The sequence below is a fragment of the Camponotus floridanus genome, unplaced genomic scaffold (genome assembly GCF_003227725.1).
Source record: "Camponotus floridanus strain SB8 unplaced genomic scaffold, Cflo_v7.5 scaffold23, whole genome shotgun sequence".
Lineage (NCBI taxonomy): Eukaryota > Metazoa > Arthropoda > Insecta > Hymenoptera > Formicidae > Camponotus > Camponotus floridanus.
Genome location: NW_020229359.1, coordinates 1,259,968 through 1,278,393, shown reverse-complemented (window position 1 = coordinate 1,278,393; position 18,426 = coordinate 1,259,968). Strand labels below are relative to the sequence as shown.

The 18,426-nt window shown below is 27.8% G+C and overlaps 1 protein-coding gene across 1 annotated transcript; it reads left to right on the top strand.

Annotated features, from left to right (window-relative positions):
- The first annotated feature begins 13,892 nt into the window (after nt 1–13,892).
- Nucleotides 13,893–17,146, top strand: LOC112637969. The gene is made up of 5 exons (XM_025408744.1): nt 13,893–14,069; nt 15,125–15,325; nt 15,816–16,034; nt 16,377–16,571; nt 17,033–17,146. The coding sequence occupies exons 1-5, from the start codon at nt 13,893–13,895 to the stop codon at nt 17,144–17,146; spliced, it is 906 nt and encodes a 301-aa protein (XP_025264529.1).
- The last annotated feature ends 1,280 nt before the right edge of the window (nt 17,147–18,426 follow it).

Below are 18,426 nucleotides of genomic sequence, written 5' to 3'. Positions count from 1 at the left end.
ACAGACAGAAGACTTTTCCCGCTTTTCTCCCCAGGAATAAGAAAAAGCGCGCGGGAGGATTCCACTCGCAGTGTCCGACTTAATTACGACCGGCCCCTAGCCAGGGTCCATTCGCTCGCCTCGATATGAATATCGCATTAAGTCGTGAGTTAGAGATAGCTCTAGGCGGAAGGGTGGACCCCCGACGGGAAACTACGAATTTAATAGAATAATAAATGGAGCTGTGTGCGCGCGGGAACGGCGGAGCCTGAGGCATAAATCGATTCGCCAATCGTGATTACACATCCATACAGAATAGTCCACGTGCAAAGTGTTTAAGTAAACTAAAAACCGAAAAACTGAAAATTATTCGTGTTAATGATAGAACTAGAGAAAGAAAGAAAAAATAGAGGCAGGAAAGAAAAAAAAATAAGGAGAGAGAAAGAGAGAGAGAGAAATTTCCAGTTACTATTTTCATATTTTCAATGCGCTGATAATTATTCGATGATATAAATTTTAATAAAATTATAAAACTTGCAATTAATATTTATAAGTATTTATTACAACTGAAGTATTGAATTACGAGAACAAAGAATAGAATATAATAGAAAATAAAATAATATATAAAATACGATGATATAGGATAATGTATGATGAATTTTAATCGTTATATTTTTATAAATAGAGGAATAAAAATAATTATATATTTTTCATTAATGATTATTATAATGTATTATTCCAACATATTATTAGTATTATTTTTACAACTAAAATTTATTTCCTTAAATACTTTTATACATATATATATATATATATATATATATATATATATATATAAATTGAATTTGTTCAACATTATTTGCATAAATAATCTTAAGTATTTATATTTAAATATACTCTGCGCGAAAAATAGATTTGTAAGTATCAATTTCATATATGAAGATAATAATACTGATCTCGATCTTACTTGCTGTAATTAACTGTGTGTCGTTTTATACATAGTGTTGTAAAATTTAAAACTGACATTAATAAAAAATAAATTCTTTTTAAACAGGTTGTTTTACAATTTCAAAGTTACTTTGGAAACTTAAATTTAGTTCTGCATCAAATTAAAAAATTCTATATTGATTCTATCATCATTGATTCTATCATCGATATTATATTATATCGAATATTATACAATTTAATATAAATTCATAAATTCGTAATTCTAAAAAAAATATAAAGAAAATTATATAAAATATATCCAGAAGCAATTTCGAGAAGTTTTTTTCAGGAATTTTTTAATTACGAATTCTGTGTTATCAAGTCAACTACTATTTCTTTCCCAAAGTTAACGAAGAGAGAATGGAAGTTAAGGAAATCTTCAACGCGGCGCCAAATGTCCCGCCAAGGAATGCACCTCGATATATACGGGAGGATTTATTTTTTGGAGTAATGCTCAAATTAATAATCATGCCTTTCTGATGGTAATTATGCATGCACTCTAACCCGCGTATATAAATGGAAGGGGTGTATGGAAGAAAAACAGAGAGACGAGGTGGCTCGTAGGTAATTGCACGCGCGCATTCTCGCGTATCAGTATGCAAGCGCGCATAAGTACGGGGTCGAACTTTCGGTACATTTGCCATAATGAATCCCGTCGCGCACGTTTCCGTCCGCTTTGAATATACCCGGTGGTAGGAGAAACGTTAAGGGAAAATATAATGACATAAATAAGAAATATGCATACACGCAATCGCGTATGCAGATTCTACATCCGAGTGGACATTATACATGATATGAATATATATAGCATTGTAAATTTACAAGTTGCGAATTGTATGAGTTGTAGAGAGGTCTATAGATATTGTATTTTTAATAAATATTTTGTAATTAACATTTAAATAAAAAATTTCTATTCATTAGATAGATAGATAGATTTATTGATAGATTTATAGATAGAGATTTATATATAAATAATTTCAATTGCTTCTTGTCTTTAATCATTTTTTTGATCATTCGCAACTTGTAAATTTACAATACTATATATATTTATATCATGTGTAATGTCCACTCGGATGTAGAATCTGCATACGCGATTGCGTGTATGCATATTTCTTATTTATGTTATTATATTTTTCATTTTATTCTCTTTTCTTAATTTTAGAATTATCTTCATCCAACTAATTCCCTCTCCCTTTTCTCCTAAAATTTGACTCATTCTTTTATTATACCTCGTATCTTCTGTACAATTTATTGCTAAATGCTCTAATGTTTTTTACTTCCTTCTGACATATTCTACACAGTTTTTTCTTCTGTTTACCCCAAAATTTATTTCGGACTTTTTTCGTTTCCACATCTAAATCTCGCTATGATCTTTTGAAAGTCTTTCTGACCTTGTTTTCCTAAATATTCTTAAGTATTCCTATTGTGTATAACTTTCTATATCCTATATCATGTCTAGAATTCTGAATTTTATTCTGTTAGGCCTGTTTTTGATTCTTTACATCTCTTTCGCTTTGCTTCTGTACTATTTCGAAATCTTCCTCTTTTAATCTCTTGATTTTTATTTCAGACATTCCATTTCTTCAAAAATATATTTCTTTGTCTATTTCCTATTTGTTTTGAGTTTCCCTGTTTTTCTCTACTTCCCTAAAACATTCTATTTATTGTGCGATTTCTCCATAATTTTTTCTTCAAAACTAACAGCTCTTTTATCTGTCTCTAAAAGGTGTTTTTTTGTTTGTTCCTTATATAACTTGGAGTATTCCAGTCTAATCTTAGTGTCTATTTTATATATTTATCTTGACACTTTTCCTTATCCAGGCACCTTTCTATAGTCTCATATTCCTTTCATCCCCAAAAACCTGCTCCATACATTAAAATATTCTTTATTAATTGATCAAACATCCAGATTCTTTTCCTAAAATCTCCTACGAATTTTCTTTGTCCTATTCCCCATACCTGCTTCATGACATATATTTTTTAAACGTTTTTTTAATGTCTTTCTGTCCCATTATTTCTTTGTAACGTATAACATAAATATTTAAAATAATCAACTTCTTCTATTCCATCCCACAGCCATTGTTCTCTTTTCCTTCTATTCATTAAATTCTCCTTAAAATTGTCTGAAAAATAAGATTTCTTTATCGATTTATTGTCATGAAACACTTAATTGATTTTTAAAACGTTAAAATTTTTCTATTATAGATATTAGTTCCTCTGAAAAATTTTTGAGTAATTTTCAAAATTTATGAAAGAATAAGAGATAAGGAAAGAAAGTATATACAAATCCTAAATTATTATTATATTTTATAATAGTCTAATATTATAAAATATTAATTTAGGATTTGTATATAAAATATTATAAAATATTATAAATTTCTAATATTTTATAGTGAGATTTCATACAAAAGAAAAATTTTATAAAATTCAAGAAAAAAACATAAAGCATTTTAAAATATATTAAAAAAAAGACTGTAATATTATTAATATTTTTCCATATATATAATGTTATAATTTTTATTAAAATTTTCTCTAAAATAAGAAAAATTCTCGTTATTAATTCACGAACTTTCATAAGCTCGCAATTTTTCTTCAAAGTAAAAAAGAAATATGCGATACATATGCGTTGTTGATTATTATTGGGTACACGTATCACCGGATATTTGTGTACACAGAGGCCCGCGCGACTCGATACATTTCCCATAATGAACCCACTGGCACGTACACGCGTGTATACGAACATTGTCGGGCGGGAGGGGTGCAGGACGAAACAGATCGAGCTATTGGAGCAGAGCCTCTGTGATGTTACAGGTTCAATGCATTAGTTTGCCTAAAAGGTTTGTGCCATCAGTCTCTAAATGTCCCTCTGTCGTTTGCCTCCGCTCTCGCACTTCTCCCTTCTCTCTCTTTCTCTCTCTCTCTCTCTCTCATTTTATCCAAATTTGCACGCTCTCTGTTGTTCGATCTCTCCCGCTCAGTAGCGTTTTGCTCGCGCGAACGCATCCTCGAGGGAAAAGGAGGGCAAACACACCCCTGCACGCACACGCGCGCGATTGACGCTCGCACGTAAATTAAGTGCGTTGCATCAGCGGAATTCAGATGAGTTAGTGCAGCGCGTTAATTCGCGCTAATGGACAGGTTATGAAAGTTTAATTGTCGGTTAGGCACACCCGCGGTGGATCTGTGGAAAGAGAGAGAAAATGAGAGAGATACAATGAAGAAAGAGGGAAGGAAGAGACTGTTGCTTTCTGGCTTTTTTTCGAAATTGAAGAAATTTTCCGAGTACAGAAGTTTAATTTGAGAGAAACATATCGCATTAAGGCCAAAGAGCAATACATAGTATATGGATTATAAGTGCCTGAAGGCGATGATAATTTAATTAAATAATAAGACGGTTATTTTTGGATGTAGGTCAAATTTCAATTTGCTATATAGTTATGAAAGATTTTCCGAAAAACAAATTGAAATTAAATTTAAATGAATTGTCTTTATTATATACACAACAGTTCGTAACACAACTTGTAATTTTTAAAAATATACTTTAACCACTATTTTAATACAATATAAAAAAAATAAAGTTTTTATGTCCTAATTTATTTTTGTAAAAATAATTTTAATGGATTAATTAAATTTTCAAATTAAAAATTATTTTTAAATTATTTAAAATAGTTTTTTTAAATAAAAAATTATTTTTAAATTTTTAAAATAATTTTCTAAACACGATACAATTCAAATAATGTTTTAATCTCAGATGCGTAATAAAAATTTTTATTATGCATCAAATTAAAAATTGTCCAAATTATTGTGTTTGATATAATTTGTCCCAAAAGTTCATTAATTTATTAAATTTACCTCAAAAACAGATAAACTAAGAAACTAGAAAAACTATAATAAGAAAAATATAAATAAATATAATAAAATATAAATAAAAATATAAATATAAATAAAATTATAAATAAAAAAAACTATAAGAACTTTAAAGAAAGAGAGAGGCAGAAAGAGAGTTTTATTAACAAAAAAATATAAAAAAAGATAATATTATTTTTTTTAAAATAATGGAAAAAATCAAATCTGTTTTTTATTGTTTGTTTTCTATTAAAAATAAACGGTTTGTTTTACATCTCTAGTTGCAAGTAAAACATAAATGGCGCAATTTTAAATCTATGTTAACAAGAGCGGCGTGAATAATTTCAAATAAAATCTTTTCCTGAATGAAAGTTATATTACAGACGAAAGAAATTTCAGATATAATTAATGAAATTAATAGTGATCGCGACGTTACAACCGGCTCAAATGTTGAGATGTTAGAGCAACGTTAGAGAAACATTGCGCAACATGCTTTCCAACTCTCGCAATTTCGCGTTATCGATCGACCTTTAATGCGCCATGGAGCCGACCAGCTGCTTCGTGATTAGCGATTGCGATTTGCGCGCGCTGCAATTGCGGCCGCGCGTACCGTATGCCGTTCTTTGCTTTCTCGATCCCTCTCCCTTCCTCCCGCTACCCGTTCGGATTCGTCCATTCGCACGCTTTACGTTACGCAAAACAGAATCGCGTTCGCGAGATAAATTCGTGATCATAATTTCCGCAATGAGGTGATATAATCCGACCAATTTAACGCGCGGCCTGATGTTACCAGCGTGTGTCATCGTATTATGCTTACTATGCTTTCGAAATTGCCTGAGATTGATTTCAAAACAGTTTCCAGTCATGCAAGAAATATGCTTCAGTTAGATTTTGTCTTTCTTTATATTTTTCATTGAAAAATTACATATGGATATTACATGTTTACATAAAATAACACTATCATTTTTAAAAGAAGCGACAAAAATTTAATGAATTTTGCTTTTTTAAATTTTTTAAAATCTGGTCCAATATGAGAGCGCATGCTTTTTCAACTTTGTTTAAAAAAAAATGCTTTTTATGTTTACGCAAAGTAAAATCGTTATATAATGAGATGATATAACACATAATCCGATGCAAAGCGCTTACTTTCATTCTCAATATCCTTTCATATTGCATTACGAGATTAAAATAAAGAGAAAATTATAATACTCAGATAAAATATTTGATAATTAATTTATTCTTTTTTTTTAATTAGATATAATACAAGAACAAACCTAATATAATTAAACAGCATACTTTTTCATATATTTTCGCATAAAGGGTTCCCAGGGTTATATTTGGTAAGGAATTCTGTCACCTCACATTGAATTCGGGAAATGCACTTGTATTCTTTTCACGCTATATATTAACTTTGTATTCGCCTTTTTTTTTATTAAAGGTATCCTTTCTTTCACGCGCGTGCGCCGCGTTCTCATTCCGAGTACACCGTAATTAACGGCGACGTGCGGTGCCGATAAAAGCGACGAGTTATTTAGAAGAGATGCGGTAGGTCGATGCATATATGGACACATGGAGGAGGTAGAGAACCCCCTCATTTGCATCCTTCCTCGCCGAGAGGAGGCGGTTGCTGGTTGGTCACCGCTCGCCTCATCTTGTTCCACCGATCGAGAATTCCTAGACAGTGGTGGCTCTGTGCGCTCCCGGCGTTTCTGCTCGGTTTCACTGTTCAGGATTTCCTGTTTCCTGGGCACCCGTCGACGCTCGACCGCATGTAAGGCTGGCGGCGATGCAGCACGAATCGCGTGCGTCCGCGCTCGTAGTCGAACTTGGCAAGAGAAAAGGAATTTGTAAAAAAAGGAATGATTTTTTCCTTCGCAAATTTACATTTCGTATCTACGAGCTCGACAGTATTAATAGAAATTTAATAAATTTGGCTATTTTAGATCTTTATTCAAATTCTAGACGCATAATATAAAAACACATGTTTTTTCAGTTGTATAAAAAAATGCTTTTTTTATGTTTATGTAAATTAAAATCGTTGAGGTGATATAATCTGATGAATTATAACACATAATCCATGCAAAGTTTATTTTCATTCGTAATATTCTTCCGTCTTACGAGATTAAAATAAAGAAAAAATTATTTATTTAATTAAAATATTTTACAATTATAATTTAATTGTTTTTAATTGGATATATTTCATATTTTAGAAAAGAACAAATTTTAGTTCCAGCTCATCTCACAATCAATCTCTTAAAATTCTAAAAATTAACAATAAATCATAATATGAGATATAAAAATTAATATCTTTCAATATTTGGTTTCTCTAGGTCTCGAAGTAATCAGCTAATATAAGAGAAGAAATAAAAAAAAGTAAATTAAGAAAACTAAAACATACGATCTGATTTCTCATACTTCTTTGCATTCATAAAGATGGCATTCAGTACTGTGCTCCTTTGATTCTAACCCGCGCTTTCTGCTTCACGGTAGTAATTAATAGACGAGTTAATTAATTGCTCAGCATTACATCGTAAGGAATTTCGCCCCTAAGTCTCGATTCTGACTTCGAGTTCTCTTCGAAGAATTCTCAATTTAAAAGAACATTCTGAGAAATAATATCTTAGAAATAAAAGAAAATTTTACTCGAAATCGGAAAAACATTAATCGTAAAAAATATTATTTATATCATTAAAAATTTGATTAAAAACATATTCTGTCAATATCTAATAATCAAAATTTTTTCGAGAATTTATGAATGATAAAAAGGAATCCAATTTATAAAATTTATATGGCAACTTTGAAAAATTTAAAATAGCCAGACATTACACACCTGATGAATAAGACACTTTCGAGATTTCATATATCAACATTTTCCTGTTAGTTTTTTTCTTTTAATCTGGATCTTTTAATCTGGATTAGAAATAAAATTGTCATTGTTCCATTTTCTAAATGAAATTTTTAATCATAAGGTTAAAATGAAAAATCTAACTTATTAGATTTTTAACTTATTAGATTAGACGTAGATGATATGTAAATGTATTTTGAGAAATACAATTTTCATTGTTTATAAACAAGTTTTGTCATAAAAAGAATACGAAAAAAAATTTTTTAGCGACTTATGATTATTGAAAATTAATACTTATTATTTGTAATAAAAATATGCTTGCGTATGTAGTGTGCATCAATCTAAAATATACAAAATATACAAAATATACAAAATGTGTATATATGAAAATAAAGCCTCTTAATATGGAGTAGAAATATCTTTTAAAAAAAAGATAATACTTTAGTCTTTTTATTTTAAACTTGTAATTTGAGAAGTAAGCTAATATTCTCGTAAAAGTGAAATTGTGACTTTAAATTGTTTGAAAAAAACCGCGAGTATGTTGATACTGATATATTTCTTTTCTTCAATCTTTTTTAACACTTTTGGGGAAAAAATTCGATATAACTTATAATTAAAAGAGAATTTAAAAGTTCTGAATGATGATTTAGAGAAAGAGAAAGGAAAAATTCTAGAAAGATGGCAGGAAAAAGAGAAGAAAGAAAGAGGAAAAAAAATGAAGTGCATAGAACAATTAGAAGAGCTTATATAAGGTAGGAAAAAAATAGAAATAGATGATAAAAGAAATAATGAGGTAAAGAAATAAATAAAAGTATAAATAAAATAAGTTATAACTTTATTATTTTATTTATTTCCGTTACTTCATTATTTCTTTTACCTATCTTTTACCATCTATTTCTATTTCTTTCCTACCTTATATAAACTCTTCTAATTGTTCTATACACTTCTTCTACACTTTATTCTTTTTTCCTCTTTTTTTCTTCTTTTTTTCCTTTCATCAACTTTCTAGGATTTTTCCTTTTTCTTCCTCTAAATCATCATTCAGAACTTTTTGGATCTTTTCATTTACATTTCTTCCTAGACCCACAAATCATTTTTTCACTTCTACGTACTCTCTTACATATTTTTTTTTGTTCTATATTATCTAATCCCCTTCTTCACAAAATATACATATCTTACAAATGTACATACTTTCTTTTCCTTTATCCAATTTCTATTATCTCTTTCCATATTACTACATCTTAATCTTAATAATGCTCTTACCTTATCGTCCATTCCTTCAATATTTAATATTTCTCTTCTAAGATAACTAGGTCTTTCTATTCCTATTCCTACTTCTTTATATCTTTTATTATACCTTGCCTCCCTTATCCTACTATCTACTATTTACTTCTGTATGGCCCTTTTTCTTTAAAAGAATTTATATCTAATTTTCCATTCATAATAAGAGAGAGAGAGCGAGAGAGAGAGAGAGATTCTATTTATATAATTGATTAAAATTAAATAAGCATGATTTCTACATTTAATGACATTTACTTTTTTTGAAGAAGATAATATAATTGATCGACTTTATTATGCTTAATATTTGAAACTAATTTTTTTATAGAAAATTTAAACAGAATAAATTTATGCAAAAAATAAATATTATTTTTTCTCAATTTTGTTTTTCTTTTTAGATATTTAAATATATATATATGTATTTTGATTATTAAAGCTTGTAATTTTTAAAATATACTTTAGTTATTCTATTTTAGTATAATAAAATACTAAAGTAGTTTTCATATTTTTAATTTATTTCTTTTCGAGATTTAATTTTAATGAAATAAATTAATAAAGAAATAAATTAATTTCTGCGATTAAAATGATACTACATGATATAATTTGGATAATTTTCAATTAGATACATAATAAAAGAATTTTTTCGTTATACATTTAACTGAAAATTATCCGAATCATGTCGTATTTGATATAATTTTAATCAGAGAAATCTCATTAATCCATTAAAATTATTTTCTAAAAAAATAAATTAAAAATATAAAAACTTTAGCTTTTATTTTATTAAAATAATGCAATTTAAAACCTCAATAATTTCGTAATTACTTTCGAAAAAAGTCAAAACCTCAATAATTTCGTAATTACTTTCGAAAAAAGATAAATTAAGAATATAAGAACTTTAGAGTTCTTCTATTATATTAAAAAAATTTTTATTGACTAAAATATATAAAGAAAAATAATATTATATTAAAAATCATAATAAAAAAATTAAATTTATTTTTTACAATAAAAATAAGAAATATATTTTTCCTGGAAAAAAAATTTTATTTAGTATCTTTCTACTTATCGTAAGCATAAATTGAATTAATTTTTTTAGCGAAAATGAGAAATTTCATGACTCATGAAAGGAAAGATTAATTAACATATATATCATTATCTGATATGTCGTTGATCTCAATTGGCTGCTAACAATAAGATTGCGTTTACGCGTCGCGTGTAAAATAAGAAGTCGGGGCGCCTTAAGACGGTAGTTTCGCGCCGCGTAGCGCGAAATTAATATTAAATTCTTTCGCCGACAAAGAGTCTAGTGTTCAACGGCGTACCGACAAACGGCGGACGATATGTCAATAACTACGGCCGCTGCTATAAAGCAATAAGTAATCACACATATCGTTTTAACTGGGTTAACTACGATGTCGGCGACGATGACGAGAGACATGCCGATATCGAGAACGATACGATACGATTTTCTTTGGCGGACGGTGTACTCCGCGAGCGCATACCGGAAGTGCAATTTCGCGGGGCGGCGACGGCCACCGAAAATAACACCGCCGACAAAACTCCTGCAGACGCTGGAAACGAGAAAAGAGAGAGGGTCGCTTAACCCGTTGCAAGCCGTTTCGCGGCTTTTGTCCGGCGAAAAGCTGGTTCAAGGCTGGACCAAAACAAACTTTTACTGCCGATGGATTCGAGCGACTCTGGAATATTATCGTACCACGTGTACGAATACTTTTGTGGCCAGGATTTTTTCTCTGCTCGTACCGATAAATTATTAGAGGAAAAGAAACAAAATAAAACAAATGCCCTGCCATTTTGTTTTTGATTTTCTAATTTTTAATTAAAAGTTTAAAATGAGAATTTATATTCAAATTTATATTATAGGAGATTGCCTTTTTCATGTAGCAATTGCATTTTTAAAATTTTAATTTCAATTTAGTCTTTATAAATGAACTGAAAGCTATTTTAAAGAAGATAAAAATAGTGTAAAAATATTAAAAGCAAAACTATGTATTATAAAAATAAAACACGAACAAATTTAGAAACATGAAGAATAATGTATTATTGAAAGAAAGACTTTGTAATTAATATGTAATTAATTTTAATATAATATGATATAAAATAATTTATATGTAATTTATAATATATATGTATATGTAATAATATATATGTAATAATATATATGTAATTTATATGTAATTTATTGAAAAAAAATTTCAAATCTTGTTTTGAATGCTAAAATGCTACTAAACTATAAATTTCTAATAAATAAATTAAGCAGATCAAGTTTATATTATCAAATTTATTTTTTGATAAAATATAATAAAATTAGTTGTAGAAAAAAACCCTCTTGTTTGTTTAAATAAATCAATATCAATTTTTTAAGATGATTATAAAAATAAATTATCTGAAAGGAGATAAATTATTTAAAATTTTATTTGTTTTAACATTCTTTAAGATTTATTGTTATTATTTTTTATTTCTGATCTCTTATTAAACAAAACAGCAATTACGATTATCCGATAGTATTTGTTCGTTAGTACAATTTTTTTATTGTATTTTTATTGTATTTTTATCGTATTTTATCTTTAATATCATTTGCAAGTACAATAATTCGAATAAACAAAGGATTGTTTGGAGATCAGTAAAGAATTGTTTGGTATCAGTCAAGTTAAGCGAGCCATTTTTCATGGACCAGAAAACCGCGTGTCTTCTTTCGCATCATATTTTCCTTTCTCAAAGGAAAATATTATTTCGCATGGGAATTTCTGCGTGCCCTATTACGGATTCCTGTCTTTCGCGCTCGCCTGTTTTTTCGTTGCCTCGTATTTTCCGAGGGAGAGACGTAAACAATTCTCACCCTTCCTCTCAATGTAAATACAAGAAAAGATAACTCATTGCGCAAACCTTGCATATAAAATCCTCGACATATATAGATTTCTCGAGGGGAGGATGTTGTATAAGTGAAAAACGAATATTTAAGCTTTTAATGAGCACCGAATAGATACGCAGAATTGATTGATTCATTCATGCAATCTTTTTTCGTTTGTTTGCAGCTAATGTCACATTTATTGTTTACGTATCGATATCTAAAATAATTAACCTCTCAGATTTTCGTAAAGTCATCTAAGAAGACTGAACAATTTCGCTTTGAAATTTCTAATGATATGACTATTTATCGTAAACATGGCTAAAATAATAAATATTTTTTTATCTTTTTCCTTCACTAAAATAAATCTTTGATTTACTTTAAAATTCTCTTTCAGATTGCTTTATATTCCCAAGTCACGTTCTTTTGGTCTTAATTAACTTTTGCATAAACGTTTCCTTCAATGTTCTCTTTCTTCTACATTTTTTCTTTTGTATCAAATATACTCAGCTTTTAAGAGAAAACTTTCTTAAACAGATATATATGTAAAATTGAAATAAAGCATAAATTAATGAAATGCAATTTTAATTTTAAAATTTCTTGCATGTTGACTGTTTTTCTTCATAAAGGTTTTTAAATTATTATTTATCCGTTTACAATTTTCACTAGTTAACAACGTATGCTAGTAATAACAGAGAGCAGCAAAATAAAGGAGAAATTGTGTAACAGAAAGTTTAAAAACCAAATAGAAAGTTTAAAAATTTTTTTAAATTTGTTTAGAGCCAAGAGACTCGCCTGGCATGAAGGCAAGAAATAAATAAATTTTACTTGAAAAATTGATTTCTTTCTCTTCCTCATCGACAGCTTCTTCCTACTAGTCCACGTCTATTATACCGAGATTTATTGGATCGTAATAATAACAGTAAAAGAAGCGAATCTTGAATTTTTCTGCTCGTACGACCAAGGTTGTCTGGACGATGATGGAGAAAGGAATCGAGGCGCCATTCAGGAGACGCGATTATCATCATGTGAAACATCCGCATGTTCTTTCCGAAGTTATCGAGAGAATGACGATTATATGAAGAAGCGATGAATTTAAAGGAAAAAAAGGCATGCGCTCTGGATGCGCACGCCAGTATTGTGTAATACATCATCTTCGGTTATAATTATGTTGAATTAACTCTTTCTCTCTCTCTATCTATCTCTCTTTTCCTTCCTCTTTCTCTTTCTTCTCACAAGGATAAATAATAAAGCTTTTTAGCTCCGTATTTATCTGAGATTATGCATTGAGCATCCGCTAATATCGTAAATTACAATTTTTGTAATGTAAGCAATTATAGGCTGATTGGAAAATGAATAGATTTTTTAAATATAAACTCTGCAAATCAATTTTTTTTACTAATCTAATATATTGATTAATTTGTCGCTACAAATTCCTGAAAATATTTAATTAACGTGAAAACAAATATATAATATAAATTAGTTACAGTAATAATTAGTTACAGTAATAATTTTTTGTTTACATGTACTATAAAAAATTAAAATCGATTTTTTTTTAGATTTTTTTTAAATAACTTCTGAAGCATAATTTTGTGATATTAATAAACTAAAATATGTATATATAAAGTAAATTTTACATTGGAGTTTTTATTAATTATTATATACAATGTAAATAAATGGCAACAATAAATTATTATATGTAATACGTGTGTTTTATATTAGATATATATTAATATTATATAGATATTATAGAGATGAGATTTTATATAGGTATATTAGATATATATGTTAATAGAAAACCAAATGAGATTTACTTTGTATTATTTATGCTACAATATATTATGTCACAAAATCGCGCTCGATCTGTTTAAATTATCCAAGAACCGGTTTTAAATCAACATCGGATGATTTAAGCTGATTCTTCGTTTCTAGTTTCGATTCTTGACAATAGGTATAAATTGATTGCGAATGTCATTTCTGTCATTGTTCATTTGTTAGATAATTCAAGAATAATCGAGTCCAGTCACTATATTCAGATTACATTGACGAGAGAAGAGAGAATCTGCCCAATTTAAATTAATAATTAATGATTTAATGGTGAGTCAAACTAAAAATAGAGAATCGATCAGTGAGCATGAAGCCACGTTGGAACTTCGCAGACTCCAAGACGCTGCCAAGCTTGCAGCTATATATCACAATGGTGAAGTAAAGTTTCAGAGAAGGACAGATCTATCGCATATCGTGCATGCCAGTCTACATTTTGTTCAATTCGTAAGAAATCGAACATAACGATCACTTTTTTATTTGTAAATCATTTAGTTTAAATCTTATTCAGAGTTAAAGACAATAATGGAAAATAATCATGTTATGATTATTTTATTCTTAGTATTTGCGATAAGCATAATTAAAAATATAATTATATTAATATAATTTAATTAATATAATTATATAAAACATGATAAAATTTGATAGAATATTAAAAAATATCAGAAAAGGATATATCATTTGATATATCGATACAAGGAAATGAATGAAAATGGACGACTGAATTTATCATTTTACGTTTACTGAAATATTCGTTAGATGAAGTAAAAATTTACAAGCATGCAGAATTCAAATTTATAAAAATGATATAATCGTTCTGTGAGCTCCTTTCTTCGCATGATAAAAAATGCGATAAAATGTAACGTCTTAAGATAGTATTATTATCTTTACATTATTGCATATTCCGCGTGTAAAATAAAACTACTTTATATTTAAAAATAATACAACTGGGCGCGACCCAGTTTTCAGGATTCCCTTGTCATTGCACGTGATTCAGTAACCATCTCACGATAATCGCAACATCGAGATTTTTATTATGTAATGCGATATGATATGTCAAACAGAAATACGCATTGGACCTGTTTACACGTGTGAATATGCGTGTCGATACGTGTACTTCGCAAATTTTAATCGTTTCAGGAAGAGAACCGCAGGCTTCTCGCGTGTTCGATTACTCGCGTTCTATTTCAGCTGACAGTATTGTCACGGAAATCTGTTAAGACCTCATTGTTAGCACCATATACATATCTAGCAGCGAATATCTTCGATGAATATTTTTCACAGGCGCTTGTGAAAGCTTGCAGCATCTTTGTTGTCACATATATCTTATCATATTTTCTTATAATATATTCTATTTATATTTTATTTTTACTTTTATTTATATTTTTTTATAGTATATTTTACTTTTAATTTGACGCAATTTTTCTATATTTTATTTACATTTATTGATGCGAGTATATGTAGATATGCGCGGAATTGTTACAACATCAAAATTTTTCTAGATAATTGCATCGACCATTGAAATATTTCATCATATACATCACTATATAAATGAATGCGCGCGAAAAAAGGATGACACGATTCCGTCATTGCCGGAGGAAAGAAATCCTATTTTCTTCATGTATCCTATCTGCATGTTGATGAGCCTCGTTCTTGTGATATTATGGCTTGTTAAAAAAATACTACCTGATAGACCTATAATAGTGAGTTTTTCTTCCAAAATGCTTATAAGAATCTTCAAAATAGAAAGTATAATATTGTGTTCCATGCAATATATTTTTATTTTATATGATTTAGATATAAATTCCAAATTTAGTTATTTATTTAAATAAAATTACAATCTAAAAATAAAATATATAGTACTAAAAATTGCTGAATTTGAAATACATGATCTTTAATTGATTATCATGTAACGTTTGCTTATATGCTTTTCTTGTTCGTAACAAATAATTTCTAACTCAGAGTTTAAAAATTTATAAAATTAAATATATACTTCTATAATAATATTATATTATACATATGTAATTTAAATTTTTATTTTTACAACGGTAGTTAATTTTATTTTGTTTTTGATAAAAGAAAATACAAAATTAATTATCTCAATGCACGTACACAATAAATAAATAAATAAAATTACGTATATATGTTAAGTAAAAAATAATCATGTCTTGTTATGATAATGATGATTGCAAGCCTCTTGTAGTATGTACGGCATCGGCTATTATGATGCTCGTGACAGGAATAATGGAAATGAAACACGCTGATATGTACATCGATGTTACTGAATTTACTGATGAGGAAATATTAGAGCATCCCATCTTTATTCATAATTTCATAATGTGTATATTATCACTTTTCGTCATGACTTTGTATCTGATTCAAGTGTGGGTTCTCTTTGATCAGTGGCAATGGGTGCGTAAGCATAAACAAAAAAATACACATTTTGTCGATGTTTAAAATAATCCTCAAAGTATTTCTACATTATAAGCTTTATCTAATATAATAATGTATTTTCATTATGCTATTATTTTAGAAATCTTTAAAATATAGAGTACAAATTTTGCAGTTATTTGTACTAGTTTCTTTAATTTTCCAGGAAATTAGAAATAGCTTTAGTGAATTAGTTATCAACAATAACTAATTTTATATTAAGTACGAGAAAGATTATGATTTAAATAATTGATTTAAAATTATATACATACATACACGTTATGTACACATATACACATATAAAATAACCATTTACAACTCTAGATTCGAGAAGAACAAGATACAATTACATCAAGTGATATACAAAGTTCCTATTCTAGTACGGATAGCGATGTAACTGAAAATTCCATAAATGGAGAAAAGATCAATAAAAATAGTTCCAGACAGCAGATTGTAGAACTGGCACCAATTCCCTCCTTGAGAGATTTGTCTGCCTCCGCTCCGATCACCGATAGTACCGTAAGAATGGCAATTCATTCTGTCTACTGTACAATTCTATCGACACTTTGAATCTTGAAACAGATCAAGATCTCCTGTATTAAATAAGAAATAGAAACATTCTATATTTAGAGAAAAAGAATAAGAATTGTATATCTTTAATTCATAAAATGACATTGGTCATTCCAGTTCTAAGGTTATCAAATAATCAATAGAATGTTTCTTCTTCAAAAAGCTTCTAGATTTCGCAGATACACACACACATACACACACACACACACACATATATATATATGCACAATACAATATATACATTTTAAAAAATATATATATTGTAAAAAATGTATATATTAACATATAAAAGGAAATTATTCGAAAAAGAGATAAGATTCTTTTATAGTCTTTTATAATAATTCTTTTATAAAAATTCTTTTATAATAATAATTTAGGAATATTTGATTTTTATCATTTGATTCTTTTAGGAGGTGGCTGGAGAACCAATCCTATATTGTTGTTTTGTCGATTGGTGTAATTATATTAAAATAAAAATGAAAAGTAAACCAAGGCATGAATTTCAAATTATTCATGTCATGTGATATCTGGAAAAAATTTTCAATGATTAATTGGACAAATTGTGAGAATAATGATGGTACATTGGTATAATATATCATTCTCATTGTTTCTTTGAAACTTCAAATTCAGCATTTATTACGCCATCTTGAGGGACTGATAAATATCAGCCAGTTGCCCAGCTCTGCGCATAAAACAGTTAATTTCTAACACAATATTAAATTATTTATAGAATAAATAAATGTGCTTTTCCCAATTTCTGCTCATACAATTTGTTTTATTATTAATAATATTAATAGTATAATGAAAATAATAATATTAATAATAATAATCTTATTATTATTTTATTATTATTATTAATATTAACAACCTTTTTTTTATTTTTAATAAGATCAATTTAATAAGACGTATGAAATATAATTAATAGATAAATAGTAGAATAATAATAGTAGAGTAGAGTAATAATAATTATATTTATTCTTCTAATATTTTTATTTTATATATCATTAATACACATTTATAAAATTATTTAAAATTAAAATTTATACATTAAATAAAATGTTTTTTATTATTTATATGACAATTTTATGTCAATATGTAATATAATAATCTTTTGCTAGAAAAAAATATGACTCATATATATTAAAGAAATATGACTCATATATACCAAAGAAATATAGTGCAATATATGTACATATATATATTTGCCCTAATCTTTGATGATGCAGTTTTTCCAAGAAATTCGATATGTTATATTGTTATTTTTAACAATTATATATTAATAATAGTTATGATATCTATCACATACACATGATTAATTGCTTTTATATGATAGTTATAAATTTGTTTTCTCTTACGCAATTATTCATTTTATTACTTATAATAAAATTCTAAAAAAAAATATACTATAGATCCGCTGACTTAATAAGTTTTTATTTAATTTCTTCAATATTATAAATACTATATTATAACATATGTATATATGCATACATATGTGTGTGTGTGTGTAATATTTAATATGTTTTAATATTTATGATTAGTATTTATATTTAATATTCATAATTTAGAATGCATAGTTTAATTAATTTTAATATAATTATTTTTATAAGCCAAATAAAAATACAATAAAAAAGAGATTCAATATTCTTTTTGTGGGGAATTTATGACATTAATTTTGTGAAAATCTAATGAAAAAAAATGTGCTGTATTATATTGCAAGTAATCAGCGAAAGGAGGCTAATGGAAGCAAACGCGAATAATTTTATTGGCAATATAGATATATATAAGAAAGATACGGATACACGTA

Coding starts and splice junctions, on each gene's coding strand:
- LOC112637969 (XM_025408744.1), top strand. CDS start 13,893: ATGGTGAGTCAAACTAAAAATAGAGAATCGATCAGTGAGCATGAAGCC. Junction 14,070..15,124: donor GTCTACATTTTGTTCAATTC/GTAAGAAATCGA, acceptor AAATTTTTCTAG/ATAATTGCATCGACCATTGA. Junction 16,572..17,032: donor CTCCGATCACCGATAGTACC/GTAAGAATGGCA, acceptor TGATTCTTTTAG/GAGGTGGCTGGAGAACCAAT.